This window comes from Strix uralensis, chromosome 3 (genome assembly GCF_047716275.1).
Source record: "Strix uralensis isolate ZFMK-TIS-50842 chromosome 3, bStrUra1, whole genome shotgun sequence".
Classification (NCBI taxonomy): Eukaryota; Metazoa; Chordata; class Aves; order Strigiformes; family Strigidae; genus Strix; species Strix uralensis.
Window position 1 is genome coordinate 68,938,914 of NC_133974.1, and position 25,972 is coordinate 68,964,885.

A 25,972-nucleotide genomic window follows, 5' to 3' on the forward strand; every position below is an offset into this window, starting at 1 on the left:
AACCACTTGTTCAGCCTTCCCATAGGCCTCACTTTTTTGCCTCTGCTTTCTGCCTAGAGGGAGCAGTGAGTGCAGGGCTCAGTGGAGAGGGGTCAAGGGCAAGCTCATCAGCCAGCCACAGTCCCACCACATCCCAGTGGGGCAGGCAAAGCAGGTGCTACCCACAGGGTGCCCACACAATCCCAAAGCAAGCTGACCGGTTGGGGTCTTCTTCAGGAGAAACAGGAGGCAGGGCCAGACATTTGACTGGAGACAAGGTCAAAATGAAGGGCCAAGGCCTGGGACAGGCCTGGAGCAGAGGGCGCAGGGGTGGAGGCCACAGCTGAGGCTGTTCAGGGCAGCTGAGGCCTGTCAGCGCACTCAGGCCCTGAGGCTGTAACTCACTCACGACCTTCTTGACACACAACATCTAAACCTGGACACAGTATTCCCTGTGAGGCCTTATTGCACAGAGTACAACAGACATGGTGTTTCCTGCGTCCTGCAAGCTGTATGTCCATTTACATGTCACAATACAGCATCTCCTTTTTTTAACAGCAGCATCATGTGACAGACTGAGGTAAATTGTACCTAATACACCCCCCTACTCTCTTGTCTATGTAACAGCTACCAAGTGAGTTGGTCCTGCTCTGTCTGCATTCATAGAGCTGGTTATTCCTGGCTCAGTATAGGCCTCTGTATTGCCCCCAGTAAGTTACTTTCTCCTTTGTTCAGACTATTTCTCCAGTTCATCCAGGCCACTCTGAACCTGAACAGCATCTTTCACTGTCTAGAGCAGCTCTCAGAGGTTGGCATCATCAGTAATTAGGGCAACCTGTAAACACCACACACACGCACAAAATCCATAAACTGCGGAAAGCGTGCCCTTTCAATTTCATTGTCCAGATTCTGATTCTGGCTGCTAAAAATAACAGGATCTGCTTAAATAACAGGATCTGCTTAAACTGTAAGAATTCAGATATTCTTCATGTTTTTCCATTTTGTTTTTCAGTTCCCAGGCATACATTGATACCAAAAACTTAAACAATAATATATCAATAATAGGCCCCTTTGTATAAGCTCTGTACCGACAAGATAAGCAAGCCTACACCCGAAGAGCGACCCTTCCCCGATTCAGTGCGCTTTGTACTGTCAAGATAAGCAAGCCTGCGTGTGTTGATGCAGTCTCACAATGTATACATTAGATTTCCTGGAAATAGGCAGGTATTTAACATATGCATTAGATTCCCCAGAAATGAGTACTTCTCGGGAATTATATAAATATTCATTTTTTAAATGTATATAATGAGTGTGCCTTTGTCTTTCCGTATGCACATAAGGTGGAGTGCATCCGGCACTGTAATAAAGAGAATGCCTGCTTCTTAATGCTACATTGGTGTTAAGAGGTTCATTCCCGATTTCGGTGACAACATGACATGCTCAGGCCTTCTTTTCAAGCTCAGTTTCCAGAAACAAGATGGGTCCCAGGGAAGCGCCTCTGGGACCCATCTCTCTCCAGGTGTGCCCACTGAACACAAACGGCAAGCTGTCTGGATGAAAAACACAACCGCGACAAGCAGCCTTCTCTATCTCAGCCCCTGGCTTTGGGGCGTTTGACAAGGCGATGGCGGTCCCAGCACCCCACCGAGCAGCATCTCCCCGACAGGGTTCCGGCCAGGCCTCCCCCGCGCTGTCGCTATGGAAACCGCGCCATCTTGGAGGGCGCTGGGCAGGCCGCGCCCCCTAGCGGCGGTTGACGCAGCGACAGCGGCTCTCCCCGTTGCTACGCACCCGAGACGCGCAGAGCGCACTGCGCAGGCGTAAAGAGACCGGCGGGGTGGGAGCAGGGGGGCAGGAGTGCGCATGCGCACTGCCAACGGGCCGGGCGGGGGAGCGCCGGGCTGTACGGAACCGAGGCAGAGGCGCGCGCGGCGCGCAAGCGTAGAGCGCCGAGCGGCCCCGGTGGTCGGGCGCCGCCTCCCGCGGGCAGCGCTGCGCAAGCGCCGCAGCCCGGCGCGGGCGGGGGTGCGGGGCCAGAGGCGCAGGCGCACTGTGAGCAGCGGCCGGCGCGTGGGGTGGTGCTGGTGCCGGGGTGTCGGTTGCGGTGTGAGGGGCTCCACCGGGAAGATGGACGACTTCCAGTCGGGGGAGGAGGTAACGGATCGGGCCGGGGGGGCGGGAGGAGGGCAGCTTCGGGGCTGCCCCCGGGCTTCCTCTGTCGGGAGGTTGCGGGCTGGCGGAGGGTCGAAGGCGGTACCTGTCCGCCCCGGTCTCCCCTGGGCGAGCGCGGGGCCGTTGGGAGCCCCCTGCCGCCCTGCCTCGGGGGGACGCCGGGCGTTGGCGGGTGTCTCCGAGCCGCGCGTCCCGGGCAACGGCAAGAGACAGGCCCAGCCTTTGTTCCTACCGCCCGGCTGCGCGGCGCTGCCCGCCCACCGCCCCCCGGGCGGGCCGGAGCCGTCCCGGGAGCTCGCCGGCCCTGTGGAGGTGTGCGCAGGTCTGGTTCCCGGCCGGGCCGGTGGGCCAGCCCCTCGTCTGCGTTTCGGGTGCTCGCTGGGCGCCTCTCCTTTGGCGCCCACCCATGCCGGTTTCTCTCCCGAAAGCTGCCGCTGCAGATCACTTGGAGAAAACGCTCGCGAGGGGTATCGTGGCTTCTGGCTTCACCGGCAGGATGAAGCCGGGTGCTGTGGTAGAAGGTTTACTGGTACCGTTTAGATCAGTGGAAGACTCGAATAAGCTATTTTTGTGCGGAAAGACGAGTTCAGGTAGGTAGACTCCATGTTACAGGCACGCTAATGAGACATTATACCCCATTAATGAAGATGCAAAGTCGGATAAATCAAGGGTCTTTATCATGCTAAATGACTGCCCAGCAAGTGTTGCACTTGCAGAGGGACAGTTTTTCCGAGCTGTGACAATTTGCTGCATTGTTCTTAAACAGCTGCATTGTGACTTGGTTAGACAATAGCAAAGCAGTGGTAGGAATGAAGGTGTGTCAGGCTTGTGCTATTATAAAAGCCTTGTCCTCGTTATTGGGCCTGGCCCGTGTTATACAGTTACAGATATTTAAAAAATATATATATAATTAACATACTTGAACATCATTCTTATAACTGTTTTCAAAAATGTCTTCAGAGTTACTAAAAAATAATACAGTTTTGCAGTTTGCATTTGTTGCCTGGAAGCACCCCTTTTAAACAAGGTATCAGAAACATCACATCTGCTTTCCTTGAGCCAGAGGGGTAGCGCAGGGAAATCATAAAGCTTCTGATTTTTTTTCCCTTTATTTTTAATACACAAGGTGTTTATATAATCTTATTAAAAGATGGACTAGTAGTGTTGTGTTATTTGACAGCTCAGTTACGGCACATAAATCACAAAGCTGAATAATCAGAACTTTGTGTTCTGTTTTGTCATGCATCTAAACCCATATACACTCTCATCCCAGAAAAGAAGGAGGTCAAGAAGTAACAGCAACTCTAAAACCAAATTCTCAAATCTATGGCTCTTTCCCACTTGTTTCAGTACAAATTAGATACCTAAATACCTTTGAGGACTTGGGCTGAATTTAATTCAGTTTACTTTGGTGAACCACATTTGCACTTATTCAAAGGCATTTCTGAGCAGAGTTCTAGACTTTGTGAAGAAAAAAAGTGTATATGGTTTATCATCTTGCCTGACAGCATGCTTCATGTCTGCCAGCATGTCTGGCATGCAGATTCTTAACTTAGGCTCTATGGGAAAGAGTATTTCAATAATTGTAGCTCTTATTTGGTTAAATAAACTGGTGCACCTTAGAATGTAAGCACCCATAAAATTTAGTATCATGAAAACAAATGAGGCATATTAAAATTAAATCAAAGTCAAGAAGCTGAAAATAAAAACCAGTTTGCCACAGCACATAAAAGCTTTTAAAAATGTTGAAGTGTGCGAGCAAGTTGGTGCCTCCGAATAGTTATAGAAAAGGCTTTGCCTGCATGTCTCCTGGGGCGTGCTGTTGCTTCTGTCACCAAGATCACTCAGCTGCTCATATCTTTGTGAATGTCACTTGTCATTGAAGCCTGTTAGACTGTTCACCTTCTGACCAAAGGTTTATGAATATACTGTTGAAATTCTCCTGAGCAGGTGTAACTGCGTCCTGCCTGCACACCTGAATTACGCTGTTAAACACGTTCAGCAGCTGGAGAAGCTGACAGACCTCCCAGTGAAAACTCAGCCAACATATGCTTGATTAGGTTCATTCTGAAATCCTTATTCGGCCTTCTGAAATTAATTAGCTTGCTGTTATGAGCATTTCTTTTGTCTGATTCGTTTCTTCTGGTTTGTGAGGTGAGGCTGTGAGTTACCAGTAGTAAAAACGCAGTCCCTGGCCGTGAGGGATCCTGCCTGTTAGAGCTCCCTGGCCGTTTGAACGGCTGCGGGGGTGTGTTGGGCTGCCCCCCGCAGTGGTGGTGACTTGATTTAACCACCTTACATGGGCGGCAGCAATACTTGAGGGACTAAAACAGGAAAGCATACCAACCATACAAGTAAACAGGTAGCAGTTTCAAGATTAGTAAAATGTTAGGGTCATCTTTGTCCCTATTCCACATCCTTACTGTCTACTTCCCAGAGCCTGAGAGAAGGCTGAAGGTGGTGGGTAGTCCAGCAAGCTAGATTTCCCATTTGGTTTCCAAGGGGCAGTTTTCTTCTTATCCCCTGCTGAGATTGTCATGACAGCTTTTCCTTGAGTTGTGAATTGATGTTTTGTCTGCATCAGTGCCCTGGAGATGTCAGTTTCATTTAACTGTAAGCTGTGTCTGCACACTCAGGTTATCTCTGCAAGCCCACTGTGAATTGTAGACATTAATGCTTATTGTAGAATGAGAATATATGTGTACAGAAGTGCTATAGATATTGTTTTAAAATACTTTCCATTTAAAATTTGAAAACTTTGACTCAAAAGGCTAGCCAGTATTAGTTCATCTGTTACTTTCCATTACTTTGCTAAGAATGTTAACTTGACTGGGTTCAGGAAGCCAGAGGACATATGAGCAAATAAAGGAAGACTCGGTATCTTCTGACTTGCAAGAAGTCTGACAAGCATAAATTAAGCTTCTAGTGCATGTTCTTAACAAAGCTGAAACTCTGTAAGCAGAAGAATGTGTCCACTGATTGTTTAAAATTCTACTTTCTTGTAGACTTCCTTTGTTGTTGATGAAGTCAGTGGCATCATTAAAGAGGTAAACTTAACATTTTCATTTTGGTGGTGTAGAAGTGTAGTATGCTGTGTGCTGAAAGGTATTCAAGAAAATCTGATAACTGATATGTAATAGATTTCTAAATAGGTTGCTATCAAAGTATAGATAATTGTTGATTTAACCAATGTATATACTTCAAGTGGAAATGATACCTAGCTTTAGCTGTGATATGTATTACAAATCTGAGAGATAATGAAAATAATTTCATATGCTCCTCTCTGGTTGCAGTGTATCCCTGTTAGAATTTCTAGGGTAATATTTTATGTTAAACCCTGTAGAGATAGATTTTATGTTTTGGTAACGTACAGGGTGGGGTTTTTTATAGGCTGTCTGCATATGCATGTCAGTGTGTTCTTTTGTGATGCTTTTCCTCCAGAAGGAGTTCTTGTTTGTTTGAAATGATTGAGCTGTTACTGTTGCTAAGAAACATGAATTTCCTGTCAAGAAAATTTCCAGAGGAATTTTTTTTTTTTTTGCATCCAGAATTCCTTTCGTAGAGTACACTAGTGCAATCTTTTTCTTGTTGCAAAACAACTGCTTTGGTCAGTCTCTGTAAATTGAATACACATGCTTTAATACATGCTCATATCTTTTCTGAATCTGAAATAATTTTGTGGTTATTTTTTAAACAATTTATGTGAGGAAAAAAATGTATCAATGAAAAACATGCAGCTTTAAAGCCCTTTTATTTGTATCTTGAAGGGGAAACAACCCTCATAAGTAAAATGAATTATTTGGCTGAAAGCTTCTGCTGTATTAGTAACCAGCAACTATGGGTCTTTTGTTTTGATTTGGGGTTTTGTTTCCCAAAAACAATTCTGCTGAAAAATGTGAAGTTCATTTCCATAGAAGCATATGTGTGAATAAGCCATTGTTGTCTGTATTTTTTCAATCTCTTCAGGACTGCTTAAATGCAAGACCCTTTTCATAACTCTGTCTTGGGGACATTGGGATAATCAAAATATTACAAAATGAAGAGAAGATGGAACCTATAATGATTTCCCCTATGCCTGACTCAAACTCTGACCTGCAGGGTTTTTTAATAATTGAAAACACTTTCACCAATTGATATGGACAAGCAGTATTTAGAATTTTTTTCTGTAGGTGTGGGGTGTCATCTTTAGTGCTCCATGTTGGAATGGCTTAATGGGTGCCTGGTAGACTGGTAATGGTGCAGCTTCCTTCATGTGTTTGTCGCCAATAGGCCATAGAAAGTGCGATAGGTGGCAATGCCTACCAGCACAGCAAAGTGAACCAGTGGACAACAAGTGTGGTGGAACAAACACTGAGCCAACTCACAAAGCTGGGGAAGCCTTTCAAGTATATTGGTGAGCTCAACTTTCTCTTTTCTGTTAAAGCTGGTACAGTCAAGTGCACTGATGGGTAGGGGGTGGGGGAAGATCTTAGCAAGAGTCATGTCTGTAAACTACTCATAAGCATGTATGTATGCATATGTGTGTATGTATGTACTGTGCTAAGCAAAATGTAGCTAAATGGTAATTAATGTTAGTGATAAATTAATAAAAGCTTCTCTACTGACTAACAGTGACCTGTGTGATTATGCAAAAGAATGGTGCTGGGCTACATACAGCAAGCTCTTGCTTCTGGGACAACTCCAGTGATGGTAAGGAACACAACTGTTGGATTTTTCAGCTTGCAACTTTAATGCTAAGGCTAGGCAGTACACTTTTTTCTTCCAGGTGCTAGAGTTTTGGAGTAATAGCATGCAGTTTGGTATTTTTTCCATTTGGCTCTGATGAATCTCTCTGCTATATATGAAATGCTTAGCTGTTGTGAAAGCTTCATTCTTAAGATTCTTCATGTAAACAATTACAAACATGCATATAAGGGCATGCATTTAATCACTGTAACTTTTCTCTGTCTCTGAAACCCTTTTTTGTATTTGTAGGAACCTGCACTGTGAGATGGGAGAATAAGACTATGTACTGTATTGTCAGTGCCTTTGGACTTGCAATATAATTGCCTTGAAATCAATCATCCTTCTCTTTTCTAATCCAGCACTTGATTCCATCTCTACTCAAAACTGTGAATACACTGAACAACTTCTGGTTTTAATGTACTTTTTAAGTCACTTTTTTTTTTTTCAAACTTAGAAATGTGAAAACATGCTGTTACATGGTTTATGTTTGTACTTAGTATCGTACCAGTGTTGCCATACTGTCTTAACACTTCAAGAACTTCTCTTCAAGGTGCTAATACTGAAATCTGCTGCAGTGTAAACACTTTCTCTAGATTTCTTTTTTAAGACCAATATAAATGAGACACTGACTTTCACACTTTGTACTCTTGGTTAGCATTAAATTATTTGAATTCATAATCATTGGTGTGACTCATTTAAACTTAACTCTTTTTGTTGTTAAAAAAAAAAGTTCCAATTCTTTTAATTGTCTTCAAGGTAGCTGAATACAAAGCACTTTTATAATTTTGCCAGAGTTGGTTGCTACAGAATGAGATGATTATCAGAAAGTAACTTGGCTGCATTTTTGGGATCTGTTTATTCTGATTGTGTGGTATTCAGGGCTTGGAATGATAACAGAAATAACTGTCTTTATTGAACAAAGATAAGTTTTTCACATTCTAGAAGTGCTCAGCAAGCTCTACATGAGCAATCATTCACTACTGCAGCCAATTACATGTGTTCAGTAGGTCTTGAACTTACCTGCTACCTTCTACACTGATTCTGCTGATAGTGTGAGGAGTTCTGATAGTTGGTGAAACATGATCCTTTCTGAAAGGGGGGAAAAAAAACTGCCTCAAGGCAACGCGACTAAATAAAGTGAATAAGTGTCCTGCCTTCTAGAGTGAAGTTGCAGAGGAGTAACAAGTAAAACAAGTTTTCGGCGTAGGTTTGGATAAGGTTTTCTTTGTCAGCTAATTAAAGAAATGGAAGCATGCTATGCATTTCAGACTACCTCTGTGAACTGCTGCTTCTGTAAGCAGTAGCTCCCTGCTAGTGAAGTTGAAAGAATTACTTACAAAGCAGCTATGGGAGAGTACTCCTGGGCTAGAGGCAGTCTGAGTGACCTGCATTTGCTTATGTTTAAGAATGCCTGTCAAATATTTTCAGACTCTGGCTCTCAGCTAAAGCTGTCTAGGATGAGGTGACTGCTGATACAGCAGTATGTTTCCACTGTTTGGAAAGACTTAATACTGAAAAATCGAATGACAGTAGAGGATTGTTTTTCACAGTGCTGGGTGCACAGGGGTGCTCTTTGTGATAACTCTACTCGATGTATCCCAACAGACTAGAAAACCCTGTGCTAGGTAAGGCTACAACCCTCTTCCTTCCTATCAGTTTCTGCTGTCAGTAGGGCACAAAAGTTGTCTTTATTAGCAGGTTTGGGCTTGGTACATTTGAGACTTAATACAGCTGTAAGACTCGTATGTTTCTGCTAGCATACCAGTTTCAAAACATCTCTGTAAACACTTCTCCTCCATGATGAGCCACTTCTTTATTCTAGCATATGTCCTAGGGAGTGCCTCAGGGCTAGGTGTATATACCTTACACTGAGAAGTATGTACCTTACCTTTCTGTAGCAGAGAATTTTAGCTTGGGTTTGACTAGAAATAATGCTGAGTATTTGATACAACACCTGTAAGAAGAAAATACTAAAACAAGATAGATTGAATAAAGTGCCTGAAATAGTCATCAGGGTGAGAGAGAAACTTGTCATAAAGAGAATGAATTTTTAATCTCTGAATTGCTAAGGAAACTTTTGATCTGGATGGTTGGATATTTTATGTCCTTTCCATCAGCATGCCAGAATGGTGCTGGTAGTGCAGTACCTACTGAGCTATTCATTTACTTTTAAGAGAAATAGTTTTCATGCACTTTGAGTCAATATTTACTTCTATAAATACTCAGCTTCTTGGTCAAGCCATTCAAACATTCCTTGGCCTTTGTTCATGTTAATAATAGCAAATCTGTTGGTTTTTTGCTGTTTGTTGGTTCATGTGTGTGCTGAACTGCAGAAAAAAAGGTTGAGACACTTGTCAGTGTAAAAACTGTATGGGAGGAAAAAACCCTGTTGCATTAAAACAGAAGTTGTGCTGCAGAAAGGTAGATAGATACGTTTTTTTAGATTGTTTTACACGTGAGCAATAACCAATGTTTCCTCTGTTTCAGGACTACAGAAAGGGGTTGTGGGGTTTTGGGTGTTGGTCCCCCTTCTCCCCCAAATTAAGATGGGGCTTTTCTGTAAAATGCTATAGCCGTTGTATGTTACAGTCTTGATGTTGTGCAGTTACTGATTTTTAAATTGCTCATCTCAGTGCCCTAGTAAAGCATTAGGGTGATGAGCTTGCAGAGTCCTAGCTCTAGGTAATTAATTAACACAAACTGTGGGCTGGTGTATTCAGGAAGGTAATTAGAGTCAGTCCCTGTTTCCTGGCTCTAGCTTACTGCCATGGCTCTTCCTATGACTACAGCTGTAGAAGTCAGGGGCTTGTCAGCCCTGATCTGGAGGGGGAGGAGTAGGAAGGGGGAGGGTCATCATTTACTGTAACTGCTGCAAATGAGTATGAGCTGTCTTCCACCATTAACTGTTTTAACTAACTAAAGGAAATGGCTTCAGAATTAACTGCTGCTGGTAAATGAGCACTACTATCTCTGATATTAAAGCAAGAGTAAGCTGTGCACCCGTTTGTGCAGAGATGTTTACAGCTGTTTCGTTCAGCACGCAATGAGATTTCAGTCTCTGCTCGAGCTTATACGCGGAATGGCATTGCCCCCCACAGAGGGTGACATGCTGAGCACTTCGCAGTCTACCGGCTATAAGCAGACTCTTGGAAGATACAGAGCTATAAGGAGGAGATGAATGACATCAGCATCTTCACCATCTCTAAACTTTTATTCCTGGCCAATGGGTTGGAGGTGGGGCAGCCCCTCCTGGCTGTGCTGAGAGGATACATCATTGCTGGGTAAGTAGGAGAACTTCCAGCCTTGCTGGCAGAGGCATCCGACAGCAGCTCAGGTGAAGCACGCGTGTTCAGCAGAAAGGGAGCTGGCACTGACATTCACCAGGGGAAGTTTTACTGCCAGGGTGACCACAGCAGGCTTTGCAAAGCCACACTTAAGCCATTTGAGAATGCCAGTTCCCCTTTGTGAACTGGCTAGTGTAGTTCTTAGGAAAATTAGCAACCTCTCCTTCCACCTTTTAGCCCAGGCAGGGTACTTAAAAAAAAAAAAAAAAAAAAAAAAACAAACCCTAACAATCCAACCTAAAATAACTCCCTGGTTAATTGGTGCTGACACAGCCTCCTGGATCCCAGCCTTAGGCAATTAACCAAGTTTAAATATGCATAAGAAAATACATGTAAACTGAAAATATGTGTAAGTTAGGAAAATGGTACAGTTAGTCATTCACTAGAAGGAAAATAAAACCAAGATACAATATAAAGATATAAAACTTTATTATGAACATATTTAACAATGATTATGCACACGAAGTCTTCCAAGAAACTCAATACCCAATTTTTGCTTGAAGTAAAATACTAGTTTTTCCTTCATATTCTGTATTAGCATGAAGTTCCCCAACATAAATGTATAATTTGCTGTCATTAACACAACTTCTAGATACATAGAATATTTAACACATCCTCATGCACACTTTCTCAAAGCAGCTTTTAATTACAGCTTCTCATTAAACAGAGCATTTATCTTACACATTTTTATACCATTTTGGTACACAATTTTTCCATATTTTCATTTTACATATTTACAGACTTCTAAAAAAAGTTTTACAGTAATGCAAAGGTTATTACTGGCATAAGCAGAAGGAAATGGAGGGAAACTTAGGTGACTGGATACAAAGTTGTCTTTTGGCTCAGACAACAGATCGAAGTCTTTCCTAGCAGGAACCATCCTCCCATTTCCCCCAGTATTAGTGCCACGGGTCTGTTGCACTAGCTGCTCCTTACTGGTGTTAAGCCTTATGCTTCCTCTTCCTTGCTCGTCCTAGGAAAGTTTCCAACCAATTCCAACACCAACTGTATTTTTAAAGCAAATACTGCAGAAAATGGTTGCCATGAATGGCTCAGACTCAATGAGTTCTTAAAAGTCCCTCTTGCTCATTGCATACGTGGAAGTCTTGCAGTTAACAGACAGCATCTCCTTCAAAGCAGGAACCCTATATGCTGTGGGGCCTTTTTTATACTTTTCTCATTTTCTATAGTTCCACTAGTGATGGAAATAATTACTTTAACAGTAATGAAAGGAAAGCCAGGCTAGTTTCTTACCCAGATATCTTCTGTTTCACCCTTAGGTTACAATAGTTTACTCAGAGGTGAATTTATGCCACCTGCTCCCAAGCTGTTTACAATCCATATTGTAATATTCCCCAAATACTGTCTCTGCTTTCCAACTGTGGAAATAAGAGAGAAATTGAGATTTCTTACTAGCAAAACTATTTCCTTATCTGCTTCACTGCTTTTGCCTTTTTACTGTATATTGAATTTGATGCAACAGTGCTTCAACCAAGCTTACCATTATACTCTAGCACTTTGGAAATACAAAGGTATTTTGCAAGGCAAACATTGTTTAAATATAATCTCTCAAAATTAACAAGGAAACTATTTTCTCATTATTTCTGTAGTGAGATACTTTAACTACACATTTCCCATTCTCAGCTTTCCTATTTCCACTTTGAATGTAGTGATGTAGAAAAGTTAATGCAAACAAAACAGCAAGTGAAATGGGCTGAGAACAGCTTAGAAAAAAATTATCATCTCAAAGTTAGATTAAAAATATTGTCTTTAGTTAATGAAATCCCAAAGCATGACCCTGTATTTCAGGTTTAACTGTAACAACCAGTTCAGACTGTGAAAAGAAACATCAGTGTACTTTGCACATTGGTCAAATCAGAACAATTTAGAACAGGATCAAACAATATCAAAACCCAAAAGATCTGACTATATAAGGATCATGTAAATATCAATTTTTGAAGACCAAATTTGTGTACCCACTGTTACTGGAATGGAAGTCAAAAGGATTTGGGGTGTGCAAAGGATGCTGTGCAGAGGATGCCTAGTTGGCTCCCAAGTCTTGACTCTGCAAATTCAAACAGCTGTAAGCCTCAAGAGTATCATCTGGGGAACAGTAAAAATGAGAATGGGCTCTCCACTTTTAGGATATAAAGATCATTTCACATACTTGTTAAAAAAAAAAAAGTCTAAAAGGAAGTGCTGAAGGTACAGCTTACTACAATTCAATGGAAAAAAATCCACACCACTAACTTGAAATATTTCTGTAATGTTTCCCTATATGTTCTAAACTGACACCAATTAATTAAGAAATTAAAGAGAAAAACCTTCCCTTCCTCCCCAGCAGTTTCCTTGCTTTAGCCATACAACAGTGCTTTGGCTTCTAACAAATAAATGATCCCGGGTACAGAAAGTTTTAAATGTCAAATACCCTCAAAGAATTTCACAGCTCTACATAATTTTAGGAAATTTTCTCTCTCTCACACACATAGTATCTTACCACACTTGTCTTTAGCAGAGCATTCATTTAATCTGAACTGTTCTACGATAGCAAGGATGCAGCCACATGAAGCAGTTCCTTTGGTCCTCTCCAAGCAAACTGCTGTCCTGGGAAGTCTCCCCTGCACGATCCTGAACAGCTACCAGGAGGTTATTGCAATGGGAATGGCCTAGAATAGTTGTTGCATCAAAGCAGAGCAAATCCACTTTTTTCCCAATATGATTCAGCAAGTCTAGTAGGATTCATTGCACTGTTCTGCTTGAACTACTTCAATGATGAGCACGATTCCCTAGTGTCAGCCAGCACCATTTTCTGTCAAATACATTAACAGTGCTGCTACAGCAGCACGGCGGAGAAATTTTACAAGAGTAAATCACAGTTACAAATCCATGAAAAAAAAAAAAAGATACTTTCAGACGGGTCAAGTACCTGAAAACAAAAGTAGTTAGAAACAAACAGCATCCACTTTAAAGAACTGAACAATGGTGTAGGAGAAAAACAATTTTTAGAGAAGCAGCAGCATTGTACTAGGAATACTTAATTCCCATGTAACTTTGTTCCAGCACAAGATGGAATACAGATAATCACAAATGTGCTAGTAAAAGTTCTGATCAGTACAGGTGGCGACTGTGGTATGACAAAAGTTGAACTATGCACAGAACATGCTCAAAAGCTAACTTTCGTGCACGTTCAATACATGAGCAGCCACAGTTGTTACTAGGATGTAGATTATTAATACAAATTAAGGAAAAATTCTGATGTAAAAAAAGCCTCTAAAAATGAAATGTTTGGAAATTTGAAATTGTAATTCTCTGTGAAACTTTCGTAGTGTATTCTCTGTAAATCTTAACAATTTCCTCCAGCATACAAAAAACGCTTCTGAGGCTTCCTTCTGAGATTTGTTGCTGCATAAATATTTCCATTTGAAAGGGATGTTTAAAAAAACAAAACACACACTTCTGTTGTGGCAGTAAAGCATGTTATAAAACATATATTATACAAATAATTTTGCACCACTGAGGCTCTTTTGGCTCACTAGAACGTGACTACTTGCACGTATCTTGCACTTACAAATCTGGTAAACTCATTTAAATGAATTTAAAAAATGGTCTTAAGTCTATATCACTTCTTTGGAGGAAGAATGGAAAGCTTGTGTTTTCTTGCATAGAAAAAAAAAAACAACAACAAAAAAACCCCAACTCTAAAATACTTCATTCCCTGCCTCCAGCTCAAAAGACTAAGGTAGAAAATTGAAAGGGAAATGAGACATTTCTTACAGCACTGGACAATATACAAAAGAGTTAACACAAATGCAACAGATGAATGACAGTATGCTGTACATAATCCTCAAAAAAAACCCCAACCCAAAAAAACAAAGAGCAAGGAAGCAATTTTAAAATCAGCACATAATCAGTGACACTTCTAAATGGAATTAGACTTAAAGATTTTAGTCCCCAGACATCCTGCTATCAGGCATTTTATAAGACATGTAAAAATTTTGGTTTCTTAAGTTTTCACCACAACCTTTTCAAGCATTCTTTTTTTCAGTTTTAACTTCATAAACAGAAATAGAAGCAGGTTGTCCTTCCTGGGAGTCGGTGTTCAGATGACAGCAGACTGTAAGGAAGCCAAGGAAGTTTTCCATCTAGGAAAACTTCAAAATTGTTTAATTCCAGCTGAACAAGTCTGTCTACATCAAAATCAATCAATCACTGTCCGATTCCTCTTTATACTTGGCTCTAATAGCTTGGCCATTCTGAAGTGGCATTTCTTCATAGTCACTCCTGTGAAACAGATACTTGTTAAAACTTCTGAACATGGTGTTCAGATAGGAAGTCCAAAATAAACAGGAAAGTTCTAAACTACACTGAGGTATCAAATTGTTATTTGGGTAAGAAGCTGGTATCTGTTTTCCTCCTTGTGGGGAATATGAACAATATATAAGAGTTCTCTTCAAAGGATGATGCATAATAAAAGTTATTCCAGTAACTACAAGCCACTTTTCACAAGGATTTGTACAGAAGCAAGCTGGTACTACCACTACTTATCCAACTAAACAAAGGCAAGCTATCTCAGACAATGCATGTAGCTAGTCTAGCACAAATCTGGTCGGGTTACTGCAATATTAATCCCATCCTCACTGTTCCAGCCACTTTAGTGTCTGGTAAGAGGTGAAAACAAGGGCAGATAATGAATTTTCAGGGTCTAGCACAGAGACATCTTATGAGGGTGTGTTTTAAGCACTGCTATAATTCTCATGTCTAGGAAGTTTTGCTAGATTTAATTATTCTTATTTCAGTAAGTGATGGACACTTAAGAAGAGCCATTCTCCTTCCCTGAAGCATTTACATATGAGCTGCCTCTTTGCTAACTCCACCTGACTCCTGCAACCCTTCCCCGTTTAAAAGGAAGTCCTTTCCTTTCACAGCTCTTGCTGCTTTCACTCCATGACCTACAAGCATCCTAATACTTTCTTACCTGTCTGTATCAGTGTCATGGCAATCCCTTTTAGAAACCAAAAAAAGGAAAAACAAAATAACATGTATTCTAATTGCATTTCTGTTTCCGAATAAGGCTATGTTTCTGTTCTTTAGGCAGAATACTTTCACAAAGAACTTACAAATAATTTATTTAATGAATATGGAAAATTACAAAAACCACACCAAAAGTAACTCTCCATAGGTATTTTATAATCTTACCCATAAATCACATCATCATCTGAATCATTCAGCATAGAAAAAGCAGGATTGTCTTTCAACTGTGATTCTGGAAAACACAAATAAGGGTTAATTTAGCACATTAAATACAGAAATGAGGCTGGACTTCTAACTCAACACTGTAGCAGACTCGACAATCTCCAAGGCAGTCACAAAACTATATCCAAACAGGAACTCTCTCTAAATTCTTCACCCTTCAGCTACAACATCATGGTATTCTTAAGAGTTAAGGAGATGACATAACTATCTCATTTTCAGACAGATATTCTCCATGTTGTCTAAGTGGATTTCCTCCCTTCTGCAGTGTCCTATGTCATATTATTTCAACTTGCACATAAGAGTAATTAAGTCAGACCTCATTATTCTTAATCATTATTCAAATGTTCATATGTATTTAAAAAGCACAGCCTTCTTTAACTTCTTGGTTATTTCTAAGCTACAGATATAGTAGACCAAAGTTGTAATCCCTTGTATGCAGTTATTTTTCATCCTTGAAATAGGTGAAGGATTATATATATTATATATAGGATTATATATATTATATATATATATAATTATGCAGTTCATAATTATACACAAGTAAAATTCAGTCCAGCAATTTGCCATAAACATATTTTTCCTGGCCTTCTGCCTTCTATAAACTAATATTTCTTGCAACTCAACAGCAAGTTTTTAACTTTATCCTCACCCAGCCATTTCTCGTCTTTCTTAATGGCAAAATAGCGTTTTTCTGTAACAGTTCCGTCCCTCTCAACTCTAAAAAGTTTAGAGAAGGGACCAGCTCCACTATTTAGAGCCTTCCCCCTGCGTACCTCTCAGCACGTAAGATGTGTCTGGACAGGGTGCCAGAAATCTCATCTAGGCTCCCTTTTCCCTGAAGGGTTGGACCAGATGATCTTTCCAGGTCCCTTCCAACCTGGGCTGTTCTACAGTTCTATATTTTAAACTCAATGCTTAAAGCAGAGAATGCACTCAGTACAAATACTGATTTTACAGATCTTTATCTGTTAAGAGAGGGCTAACACTTTATAATCATCATGTGAGTCAGATTACATCCTCTACATAAGAATGCAAAACCAGAAGTGCCACTGATTCAGTCCTTTACATGTCCCTTGTGCCACCCTCTCCCCAATAGCAAGTTCCCCAAAATCCCTCCCATGTTAGAGATCAGCTGCACTCCTACTTTTCCAACAGCACGGTACCTATTCCAGAGTCCAGTCTGCCAGCATGCCAATATGTTAACCTTTGTTAGAACAAAGTACAAATGAAGGGTTGTTGCTTCTTAAGGATTGTCTGTGAGTCAGTGCAAAAGTTAGTGCATTATCTGCAAACATCATATTGACTTACCAGCTTGATCTAAGTGCATAAGAATTCAAGTCTAGCTAATGAGTTGTATACATTTTATGTGTTCCTTCATATTTCCAACACTAATTTGCTCAGGAACAGTGCAGCTTCTGCTTATGTTTACTCAAAGCGAATTGAAACAGCAACAAGAAAACCAAGATATACAGATGTTACACAATATCTGCTAACGTGCCAGCTCTTGTCATCTGAGTTTGCCAGACAATTGCTTACACTTACCATATAGTGCATTCTTTGAGGGGGAATACACAAAGGCTAAAGTGTAGAGATAAAAGTTCAATAAACCATAAAATGATAAGAATTCTGCTGGTATTAAGTGTCAAGGATATTTCTCAGTATAGCTCCATACATATTAAATTTGGAAACAAGACCCAAACCACAGATAAGCTGTTTCAACGGAAAGAATGTTTACCTTCAAGTCTGAGAGCATGAATGGATAAGCAAAACTGCGTGTTTTAAATTCAGTGACCACTAATGTACTCAAGCTATTTCAAGGTAAAGCTCCCACTGAAGACAAAGCTTTAACACAAGTAACATTTGCTGAGATAAGGTACTCTTGAGTGGTGGAGCGCATGGTAAATTGCATAGTTCTGCCTTCAATGCTAAAAGCAAGCTGAGTAAGGGGGGTGTTCAGGTGGGGTGGTTTTGTTTATTTTTGAAAAATTTCTTGCTTGGCACAGCAATTGTGAAGGAAGGAGAAAGGACTATCTGTAGATAGGACTCTGAAGATGGCTTCTTGCCATCATTTTGGGAAAACACTAAAGGCTTTACATGCTGTTTTCTACTAGCTCCCAACACATATCTAAGCTTATCAGTAACCAGAGCAATTGCAGTCACACAGGCACTTTCAGAAAGTCAAATGAACTACGATCTCATGGTTCAGGTCCAGAAATACAGTTCACAATCCTGTTGCCAACAGACATCAGAAATAGTCTCTCTCAAGTCACATAAATTCTCTGCTATGACCTCTTCCACATCTAGACTTGGGCCAATACACAAATGCATTTTCAGTGACTTCTAAACTATTAATTTCTCAAATATTTTGGTATGCCCCATGCCAACTGACAGGTAAACAGCAAACTGAATTCATGCAGCAAATACAGCCAAATTTGTCACAATAACTTGTTAAAATTACTTGAACACATGCATATCTAGGCCTTCATTCCTTTTGAAAAGTATCAAATGCAGTTGTGATTTATGTGATGTAAACAAATTAGACTGAAACTGTCTCAGCTCATAATGTTTACAAAGAGCTACTACAAAATGCTGACATAAAACCTCAATCAAAATGGACTGAACTTCAAAAGCCCACCTAGAAGTTAAAGGTCTCAGTCCTTAGGTACATCATTTTTAAGTGCCTTCTGCATGAAAACAGATTAACATTCCTACTTGAGCAGTATCACAACACAAGGATATAATTCTGATAATGAGTCGACAGCTCAGCAACAAAGTTGTCCTGTAGAACTTGTGCTCCAAAGCGTAGGTAGAGTATAACAATGCTGTGGAAAAATTTAAAGCATATTGGTGTCTTGAGTCTTTAAGCCACAAAACTGAAATGATAGCTTGAGAGAAGAGCATATGAGAAAATAATTACGTTAACATGCTGACCATTTATTTTAAGACATGTTTGCTTTCATCGTTCTAAATTAAGAATGATTCTTTTGTGATTAAAAGTCAGCAATCAACTGAATAAAGCAGAAAAAAAAAAAAACAACCATGGTCTACTTCACTCAGATTTCATCCACTACAGACAATTCAAGACTCAACAGTAATCTGAAATAACTGCTTGAAGTGAAGGAGGCAGATATTAATAATAATCTAAGAAACTAGTTCTAAACTTCTGTTTTGACTAAGTGAGGCTTATAAAGCTCCAAAAGAGGTGAACGGTGCACTGCAGACCACTCAGCAGTACAGAAAACATCTCTGCTAAGTGAACCTCTAAATCTTTATGTATTGCTGTGGTAACAGAAATAATATAAAGTTAGCTCTAAAAGCCTCAAGAAGGGTTAAAAAAATAAGAAATGCTTGCCATATCGAAAGGCATTCCTCAGTTTCATTGACAATTTTATTATCAACAAAATGTATTCAAAGCCCTGAAAAAAAAGTTATAAAAGTTACAGTACTGAGAAATGTACTTTGAAAGGCCTTACCTAATGACAAGCACTACAAAGGTTAATGCAGTCAAGAACTTTAACCTGAGATCTGGAAAAGATTGAGAAAAGTTGTTATTAGCAAATTTACACCTACATCTAGGAGAAGCAAGCCTGTCTGGGGAAGAATCAAAAGAAATATTCCTTACCAACATAAGGCATGTTACGAAGTTCTGAGCATGCCCTCACTATCAGGAACAAAAGGTAGAGAATGTATGTGGTTGCCACCACAAGGAAGAAGATTTTCATTCCCTATAAGAAGAGTGTTAGTTTTTATTATTTAACAAGATGTGGTCTATTCCTTCTTCTGTCAATATAAATAATTATTTCCCAAAGCACAACATAAAGCGGTCCATTTATTCAGGGAAAGTAGGCTCATGAAAGGAAGTACAAAACAACAATGGCTATACATCAAGGTAGGGTTTTGGGGAATGTAAGGAAAGGATGTTTAATAGAAGTCATAATTTTGTTGACAGTGAGCTGAATCTCAATGATTTTCTAAAAACACAGCTCCTTTGAACAATACATAGACCCATATAAATCAGATCTTCCTTTACAACAAGAAAGTCTGAAATTTACTAGGACAGAGGATCTCGGCAGGAGTAAAGATGTACAAAACTGATTTAATAAGACGCTAAAAAAATTTTCTTTCAATCCCAACAGTAATGAGTCCATGTGTAAACCTGTGGTGTTGAGTCTCCAGATTTGCAAGTCAATTTTCTCACTGGGATGGAGTTCAGTATCGTCTGTGCATGATTTAAAGCAAAATTAAAAGCACCCTAGTCAGAATAAGACCATCTGACCAGCATTTGCTATTTTCTAAATTGTGTTAGAGATCTTAATAGAAAAACCCCACCTCCTTGTATTGCCTAACTCCACCTGACAATTTAATAGCAAGAAAACATTTCTGACTTACCTGGAAATTACCTGTGTCAACCCTGTATTGATATGTAGGATCATGTACTTCATTAACACTAGAAAAGATTCAAAATGAAAAAGTGGTACTTACACCATTACAAAAGACAAGGTCAAAAAGCCGTACCGATCAAGAAACAAACTGACAAAGAAAAGGTTTAAAGTTACTATACAGAGTTTATAACCAAAGGGTTTGGCTGCATAAATTGGGGCAATGCCATTGATTCCAGTGGAGTCATGACAATGTACAGTATATAACATCCTCCTTCTTCCCAAACCCAATTTTGAAGGAATAGGAGGATTTCAGTTGTGACCATGTCTAATCTCCACACTTATTTTTTAGAAAATGTATGATCATCTAAATTCCTACAAGCCTTCAGGATTTAGTGTTTAAATTTTACCCTTGGTGATAAGAATTATACTTAAGAAATAACTGTGATATAAGTAAGCCCTTCCCTCACAGCCATTCTTCTGATAAGGCACTAGTATGAGCATTTCCTGCAACTCCACTGCTTTCAACAATGTACAACGGCATGGAGAAGGCCAGAAGGTATCTTCCTTCTGAGAAGGAAAATAAGAGGCAAACGCTTGAGACTAAAACAGTTTAGAAACCACAAATGTACCAAAACCAAGAAAGTTTTCTGGGTGGGGAATAGTGACACCTTTATGTTAACATGACAGATTGGAAAAAAAGAGACACTCAACCAAGCAAAAGAACTGAGTTTTCAGGAGAGAGAGCATTACTTGACTAAGCAGCATCAATACCAATTGTGCAGATTTACTAGTTGAGAAACTTGGGTCAAGCTGTGTAATAGTTAACTACAGAGAAACTGTTGCTTCAAATACTAAAAGATAATTGGGACTTAGCACTAGAGGGAGTATGGTAGGGAGCCGTAACATACCGACAAAGTAGCAATTTCTAGATCTCATTCTGATTTATAAAATTACGTACTACTAGATCATCCATGGGGAATTCTGTTTTCAAATCAGTCAAAATTTGCAAAACAGAAAGACGTAAGAATTTGAGCTCCATTCCTATATAACAATCAGAGCACTAAGAAACAGATTCCACTAATTATAAACAATCTTCTCATTCTTTGAACACTCTCAGCTCATTACTTTTGCACTAAATTTTAAATTACTTACGTTTGCCATATTCCCAATGTAACAGAGGCCAACCACAGTAGTCCAACAATAAAGAATTTGGGCAGATAGAAAGTTAAGCACTTCCTTTCCCCCTGTTGAGAAAACAATAGTAGGGTGAAGGAGTGAACCCACATTCAAGATTTCATTCATTCTTGACAGAATAAAACAACTATCATCTTTGTTTCATTCAACGTGAACTAGATTAAGAGACTTGCCTTCTGTATTTTTAACCTGCACAGGTGATCACAGAAGACATAAAATTGTATCATCATTTGTGTTAATAAGATGCCATAGATTTGTAGCATCCTATTTATAAGGTCCCACATATTTCACTGATACTGCAAATACAGAAATATGCTTCAGAATTCATATTTATCTTATGCGGTATTTTAGAGTGGTTTAAAAAACAATCAACCCCATATACAACAAGAAGACCCTTCAAGCAAGAACAAAGTGTAATTGCACCATAGTTCTGAAGAGTGGCTTGCAATAGTTCAGAGTAGACTGTCCCATCTATCTCATTTAGGCACGGTAGCGTCAAAACAAGCTGCTTCACCATAAATCATTTTTAACCCCAAAGCTTCATGTGTCACATTGTACTTCAGGAATAAATGTCTCTTTTTTTAAAAATTTGGTTTCATTTTTGTCACCTTTTGAGAGAATTGAAAAAGCAAATACTGCTTTCTCAGTAAGTAGTAGATAATGTTGCACCCTTACCTGTACTCTTATACCATGGTAGACGCAAAGCCAGAACAACAACAATGCACACAGAAACAGTGACTGGAATAGATCATCCAGCATTCCAGGAAACCAGCTGTTCACCAGAAAAGAAAGGGGGAAAAATGGATCTGTAACAAAACAAGAAAAAAAAGTTAAACAGAGGAGAAAAAGCACAGTCTTTTCCATTATGAAAAGTAAAGCAGAATGTATATTCAGAGGAACAGAAAAACCCAGATTTTTCAAATTACACCGGTAAATGAAGTTTGCTGTATCTTAGTTTACAAAGAAAATGGTGCCTCCAGCAGCAATCCTCTGTGCTGTAGAAATCATCTGAATTGGTTGCCAACATTTCTAGAAGATTTCAGGTTTTATTAGACTTTCTACTAAAGCACTGTTCTTGGTGCTGACCTAAAAAATTGTCATAGAATGACTGAAAGGCAAATATTCTTTTGGTACTGCTAGAGTGTGCTAGAACTTGAGGTGGTTTACCAGACTAAAAGTAGTCTCCATTTGTAACTAAAGTGGGAGTATATGAAAAATGCAGAAGTAAGACTTAGCAGGCAAACACAGAAATTACATTTACATGTCGCTCTATGAAAGGTTCAGTATGGTTGCATCCACCTATTCCAGTCAGAGCTTTAAACAAATAGAGTTGCAATTCACATGACTGAAAAGAATGAAATCCACTTACTCATTATGCCCCAGAATTTGATACACTTAAAAAGAGTTAGTTTTTTTTTAAATTTGTTTTCTGAAACCTTATAAAGAGCTGCCTGTAAGTTCAAGGCCAAGTTCCACTCAACCTTCTCTGTCTTCTCTCATGCTCTTTTTTTTTTCTTTGGTTTTTTTTTCTTTGTTTTGTTTTTTTTTTTTAAAGAAAGGAGCTTTTCTAAAAATTCCAGGATGTAAATACCATTGTAAAGTAGCAGGAGGGGAAGGAGAATGGACATCCATTTCTGTTCAATACCCCAGTCTCTCATGGAGAATTTCCGCAGGGAATGTGCAAACAGACACTATAAAACAACAACAACAACAATTTGTAAGGAAGGAATACAGCCTTAATGGTTTTACCAGAGGAAAGAGATAACACAGTACACTGCAAAGGCTACTTCACTGAGAACACTGTAACAGGAGCGACATCTCCTAGCTTCTACTTCTGCTTCAAGTTTGCTGGCTTTCCCCAATGCAAATTACTTCATCTCTCAAGCAAACTGAGAAGAAAACCAGCAAGTACCACACAAATCAACAATGTATGAAAAAATGTTGCCTAAGCACTGGTCACACACTACCAACAACTTCCACTTAAACTCTTTAAAAAAAACAGATTCTATATCACATTCGCAGTTACCTGCTGAGTGACATCATCTATGTGAGAAAATGCTGTTCAGTACTTTAGTGTCCTTACCCTGAAAATTCTGCATTTTAGATTTTATGTTGTTTTGGTTTTTTTTTTTTCCAGATACTTTCTTCCCAGGGGCCAAACCAGGTTGGAGGGGAGACATAATCTAAATCATAGCATAATTTAGGTTGTGAGGGACCTCTGGAGGTCATCTGTCACATCCTTATGCTCAGGGCAGTGACAACTTTAAAGTTAGATGAAAGTCATATTCAACTGAGTTTTGCTCATTTTCAGAGACAGAAAGCCCACACTCTGGGTATCCTATTTCAACGTCTGAGCCTACGTGCACCGCAAAAAAATATTTTTTCTAGCATCTAATCACAATTTCCTTTGCTTAAGCAAAATTCTTTCTATTCAATTAAAAATCAGAGTTTAGAAAAACAAGTTTTCCCATTTATCCTATTTTCTTAATGTCCCTTCAATACTACTTGTAAAAAAATAAAAGCAGCAACTACATAAGTATTTTAGAAACATTTTTTACACCCATTCAGTGATATCTCAATTCTGCTGCCTGGGGTTAAGCTACTAAACAGTACTACAAAGCAGTGTTATCAGCTGTGTACACAATACATGCCAGGAAAACAGAAACAAAATCTTACCGTGACCATAAAAGTAAGAACTACAAAGACAAATCGGAACCATATTTCCACTTGTGAAAAAGTTGGATTGTAGGTCTTCCACTACAAGAAAACAGAAGAAAAATAGCCCAACAATGTTTTGACAGGGTACAGATGACATCAATAATTAGCACTTTCTGCAGATACTGAAAAGTTCTCTGGCTTTTCAAAATTTAAAGGTATAACCAAATTCCACCATGTCATCATGGAAAGACAAAGATAAATTCACACCTATAGGACTATCTGTCGAGAAGATAACCAAAGCAGACTCGTATCCTTGCTTCCCTTTTACCCTGCCACCTTGTAACATACTCAGTGAGGTGTCATATGTTAAAGCAGTTCTCAGGACAAGAAGGATATTCTTCATTAATTTCAATTGCACTTTCTTTCAAAGTTTGTATGCCAATAATGGAGTAAATCCAGTATGTTGTTCTTTATTACCAAGGTCAGATGTATAAATTGATTACGAAGAGGTTGATAAGGTACAGGCATGCTTCCTGTAATGGGTTTGTTTTCTTAAAGGTTATTCTCTTGTTTCAGAAGCGGGAAAAAGAAAATCATGTAAGGGAAGAATAAATGGGCTAACCAGAAATAAAGAACTTTTTTCACAGCTTAAGGAAGAAAAGCTCCTTCTCTAATTATTAGAAGGGCACAAATATTAATTATAACATGTCAGTTTGTAGAAACTCTGCTCTGTTGACAATTTCTCTCCTATCTGGCATGCTTCTCTTTTGAAGCCACTTTTGAAATGTAAACTCACTGGTACAACATATGCTCTGCCCATCTGAACAAGAAGCTTTACCTTTCAATGTATTAAGTCTGACAACCTCTGTCTTACCTTTTAAAACCGTAAATGCACAATGAAAATTATATGTAAATAATCCCATTATACAAAAGGCAATCTGTGATTGTAACCGAGATCACCATAAACCACTGTAATAATGAAATAAATTGACAATTTTAGTTGCTGTGGGAAAGCAGGGCTTTAGGTTTGGGATTTTTTGGGTTTGCACACAAGTCTGCCTTAAAGGCAGCCTGCAAACCAAGATAATAAACCGTACAACTATAAATGCTCCAACACTTTGTCATGTTTGAAATCTGGAACTGAGCAAAGGGTTTGTGAGTTTGTTTTTTTTTTCCCCTTAAAGCTTATTTTTGATCATGTGCTTTATGCACTAGAAGATTAGAAATATTAATATTCAGGAAGTTATTTTAGTATATAAAAAACACTTTGGCTTTACAGTAAGATTTTTGCTTGCTATCTGCTCTGACATACTGAAAGTTGCATACAGGTAGAATATACCATAGTAACCTGTATTATAAATTTGGCTTAGTTTCATTTCCTCTCAATGCAAATGTTTCTAAATTTCTTTCTGGAGCCAATCAGCACACACGGATGATGTAACTGTTTTATAAGCAATCTTTAGCACTACAAACTGAGCTAGTCATTTCACTAGGGATTATTTTAGTGAATTATTTTATTAGCCTGCTTATTTTAGCTGAATAAACATTTTTTTCCTTCCTCATAAGCACAGTCAAAAAAAATATTCATTTTTCTTTGAGTTTGTTAAATCTTTCTAGCCCACAGTTTTGTAAAGTCTGAAAAAATCTTGCTAATTCAGATACACCTACTGGAAAGGCTGAAAAAGATACCATGCTTTAGAGAGGCAACATCTCTATAAGTAAAAGGCAGAAAACTGGATGTTCTAGTCTAGCTTGCCTACTGTTAAAAATATCTCCCAGGAATTAGACTAAATTTATCTGTTCCAGAAAACAGCATTAGCAGTTCTGAAAGAAAAATCTTTCCTTATAGAGTTAAAAAAATTGGCCTAGACCCTTATTAATTGCAAATGCTGTAATAGTTCTGAAATTAGCAGTGACAGAAAAATTAATCATACATATTTATGTTTATCTTCAAAAATAAGATAACTTTTTATTACAGTTAAAGCAGACTTCTACAGCATCAGTAATTAAAGAGATTTATTTTGCTAGTATAAAACTTTATACTTACCGTGAAAGTAATATTCTGGATGGTGTAAGTCAACTTATTTAAATCTTCGAAGCTAACAAATATGTTGTACTGAGTGTAGTTCAGGTAGCCAAGGTGAGCAACAATGATTTCACTGCATTTCTGTGAACACATGCAGTGAAGAATAGTACATAAAAGCCTTCAATTTATTCCAGAATATGCAGTTAGTAGAGGTTGGAGAATTTGTTTCTAATGGCCAG

General features: G+C 39.2%; 2 protein-coding genes across 5 annotated transcripts in view; one reads left to right on the plus strand and one right to left on the minus strand.

Moving 5' to 3' along the window:
* The first annotated feature begins 2,013 nt into the window (after window positions 1-2,013).
* Window positions 2,014-7,554, plus strand: DYNLT1 (dynein light chain Tctex-type 1). Its single transcript, XM_074862737.1, has 5 exons — window positions 2,014-2,133; window positions 5,157-5,198; window positions 6,421-6,544; window positions 6,763-6,840; window positions 7,126-7,554. The coding sequence occupies exons 1-5, from the start codon at window positions 2,107-2,109 to the stop codon at window positions 7,194-7,196; spliced, it is 342 nt and encodes a 113-aa protein (XP_074718838.1). The 5' UTR covers window positions 2,014-2,106; the 3' UTR covers window positions 7,197-7,554.
* Window positions 7,555-10,632: 3,078 nt separating this feature from the next.
* Window positions 10,633-25,972, minus strand: part of TMEM181 (transmembrane protein 181) — a 36,183-nt gene continuing 20,843 nt past the window's right edge. For 2 of the 4 annotated variants that reach the window (XM_074862738.1, XM_074862740.1), the window contains exons 6-18: window positions 25,755-25,874; window positions 23,726-23,806; window positions 22,641-22,740; window positions 21,725-21,855; window positions 21,008-21,099; window positions 19,863-19,920; window positions 19,096-19,198; window positions 18,947-18,998; window positions 18,213-18,295; window positions 17,016-17,105; window positions 15,417-15,483; window positions 15,196-15,222; window positions 10,633-14,501 (exon numbers count right to left, since the gene is read on the minus strand). In XM_074862738.1, the coding sequence (XP_074718839.1) occupies window positions 14,423-14,501; window positions 15,196-15,222; window positions 15,417-15,483; window positions 17,016-17,105; window positions 18,213-18,295; window positions 18,947-18,998; window positions 19,096-19,198; window positions 19,863-19,920; window positions 21,008-21,099; window positions 21,725-21,855; window positions 22,641-22,740; window positions 23,726-23,806; window positions 25,755-25,874 (1,083 nt within the window). In that variant the 3' untranslated portion in view covers window positions 10,633-14,422. The remainder of the gene's footprint in view (window positions 14,502-15,195; window positions 15,223-15,416; window positions 15,484-17,015; window positions 17,106-18,212; window positions 18,296-18,946; window positions 18,999-19,095; window positions 19,199-19,862; window positions 19,921-21,007; window positions 21,100-21,724; window positions 21,856-22,640; window positions 22,741-23,725; window positions 23,807-25,754; window positions 25,875-25,972) is intronic. The other 2 variants (XM_074862739.1, XM_074862741.1) reach the window with 1 other exon arrangement.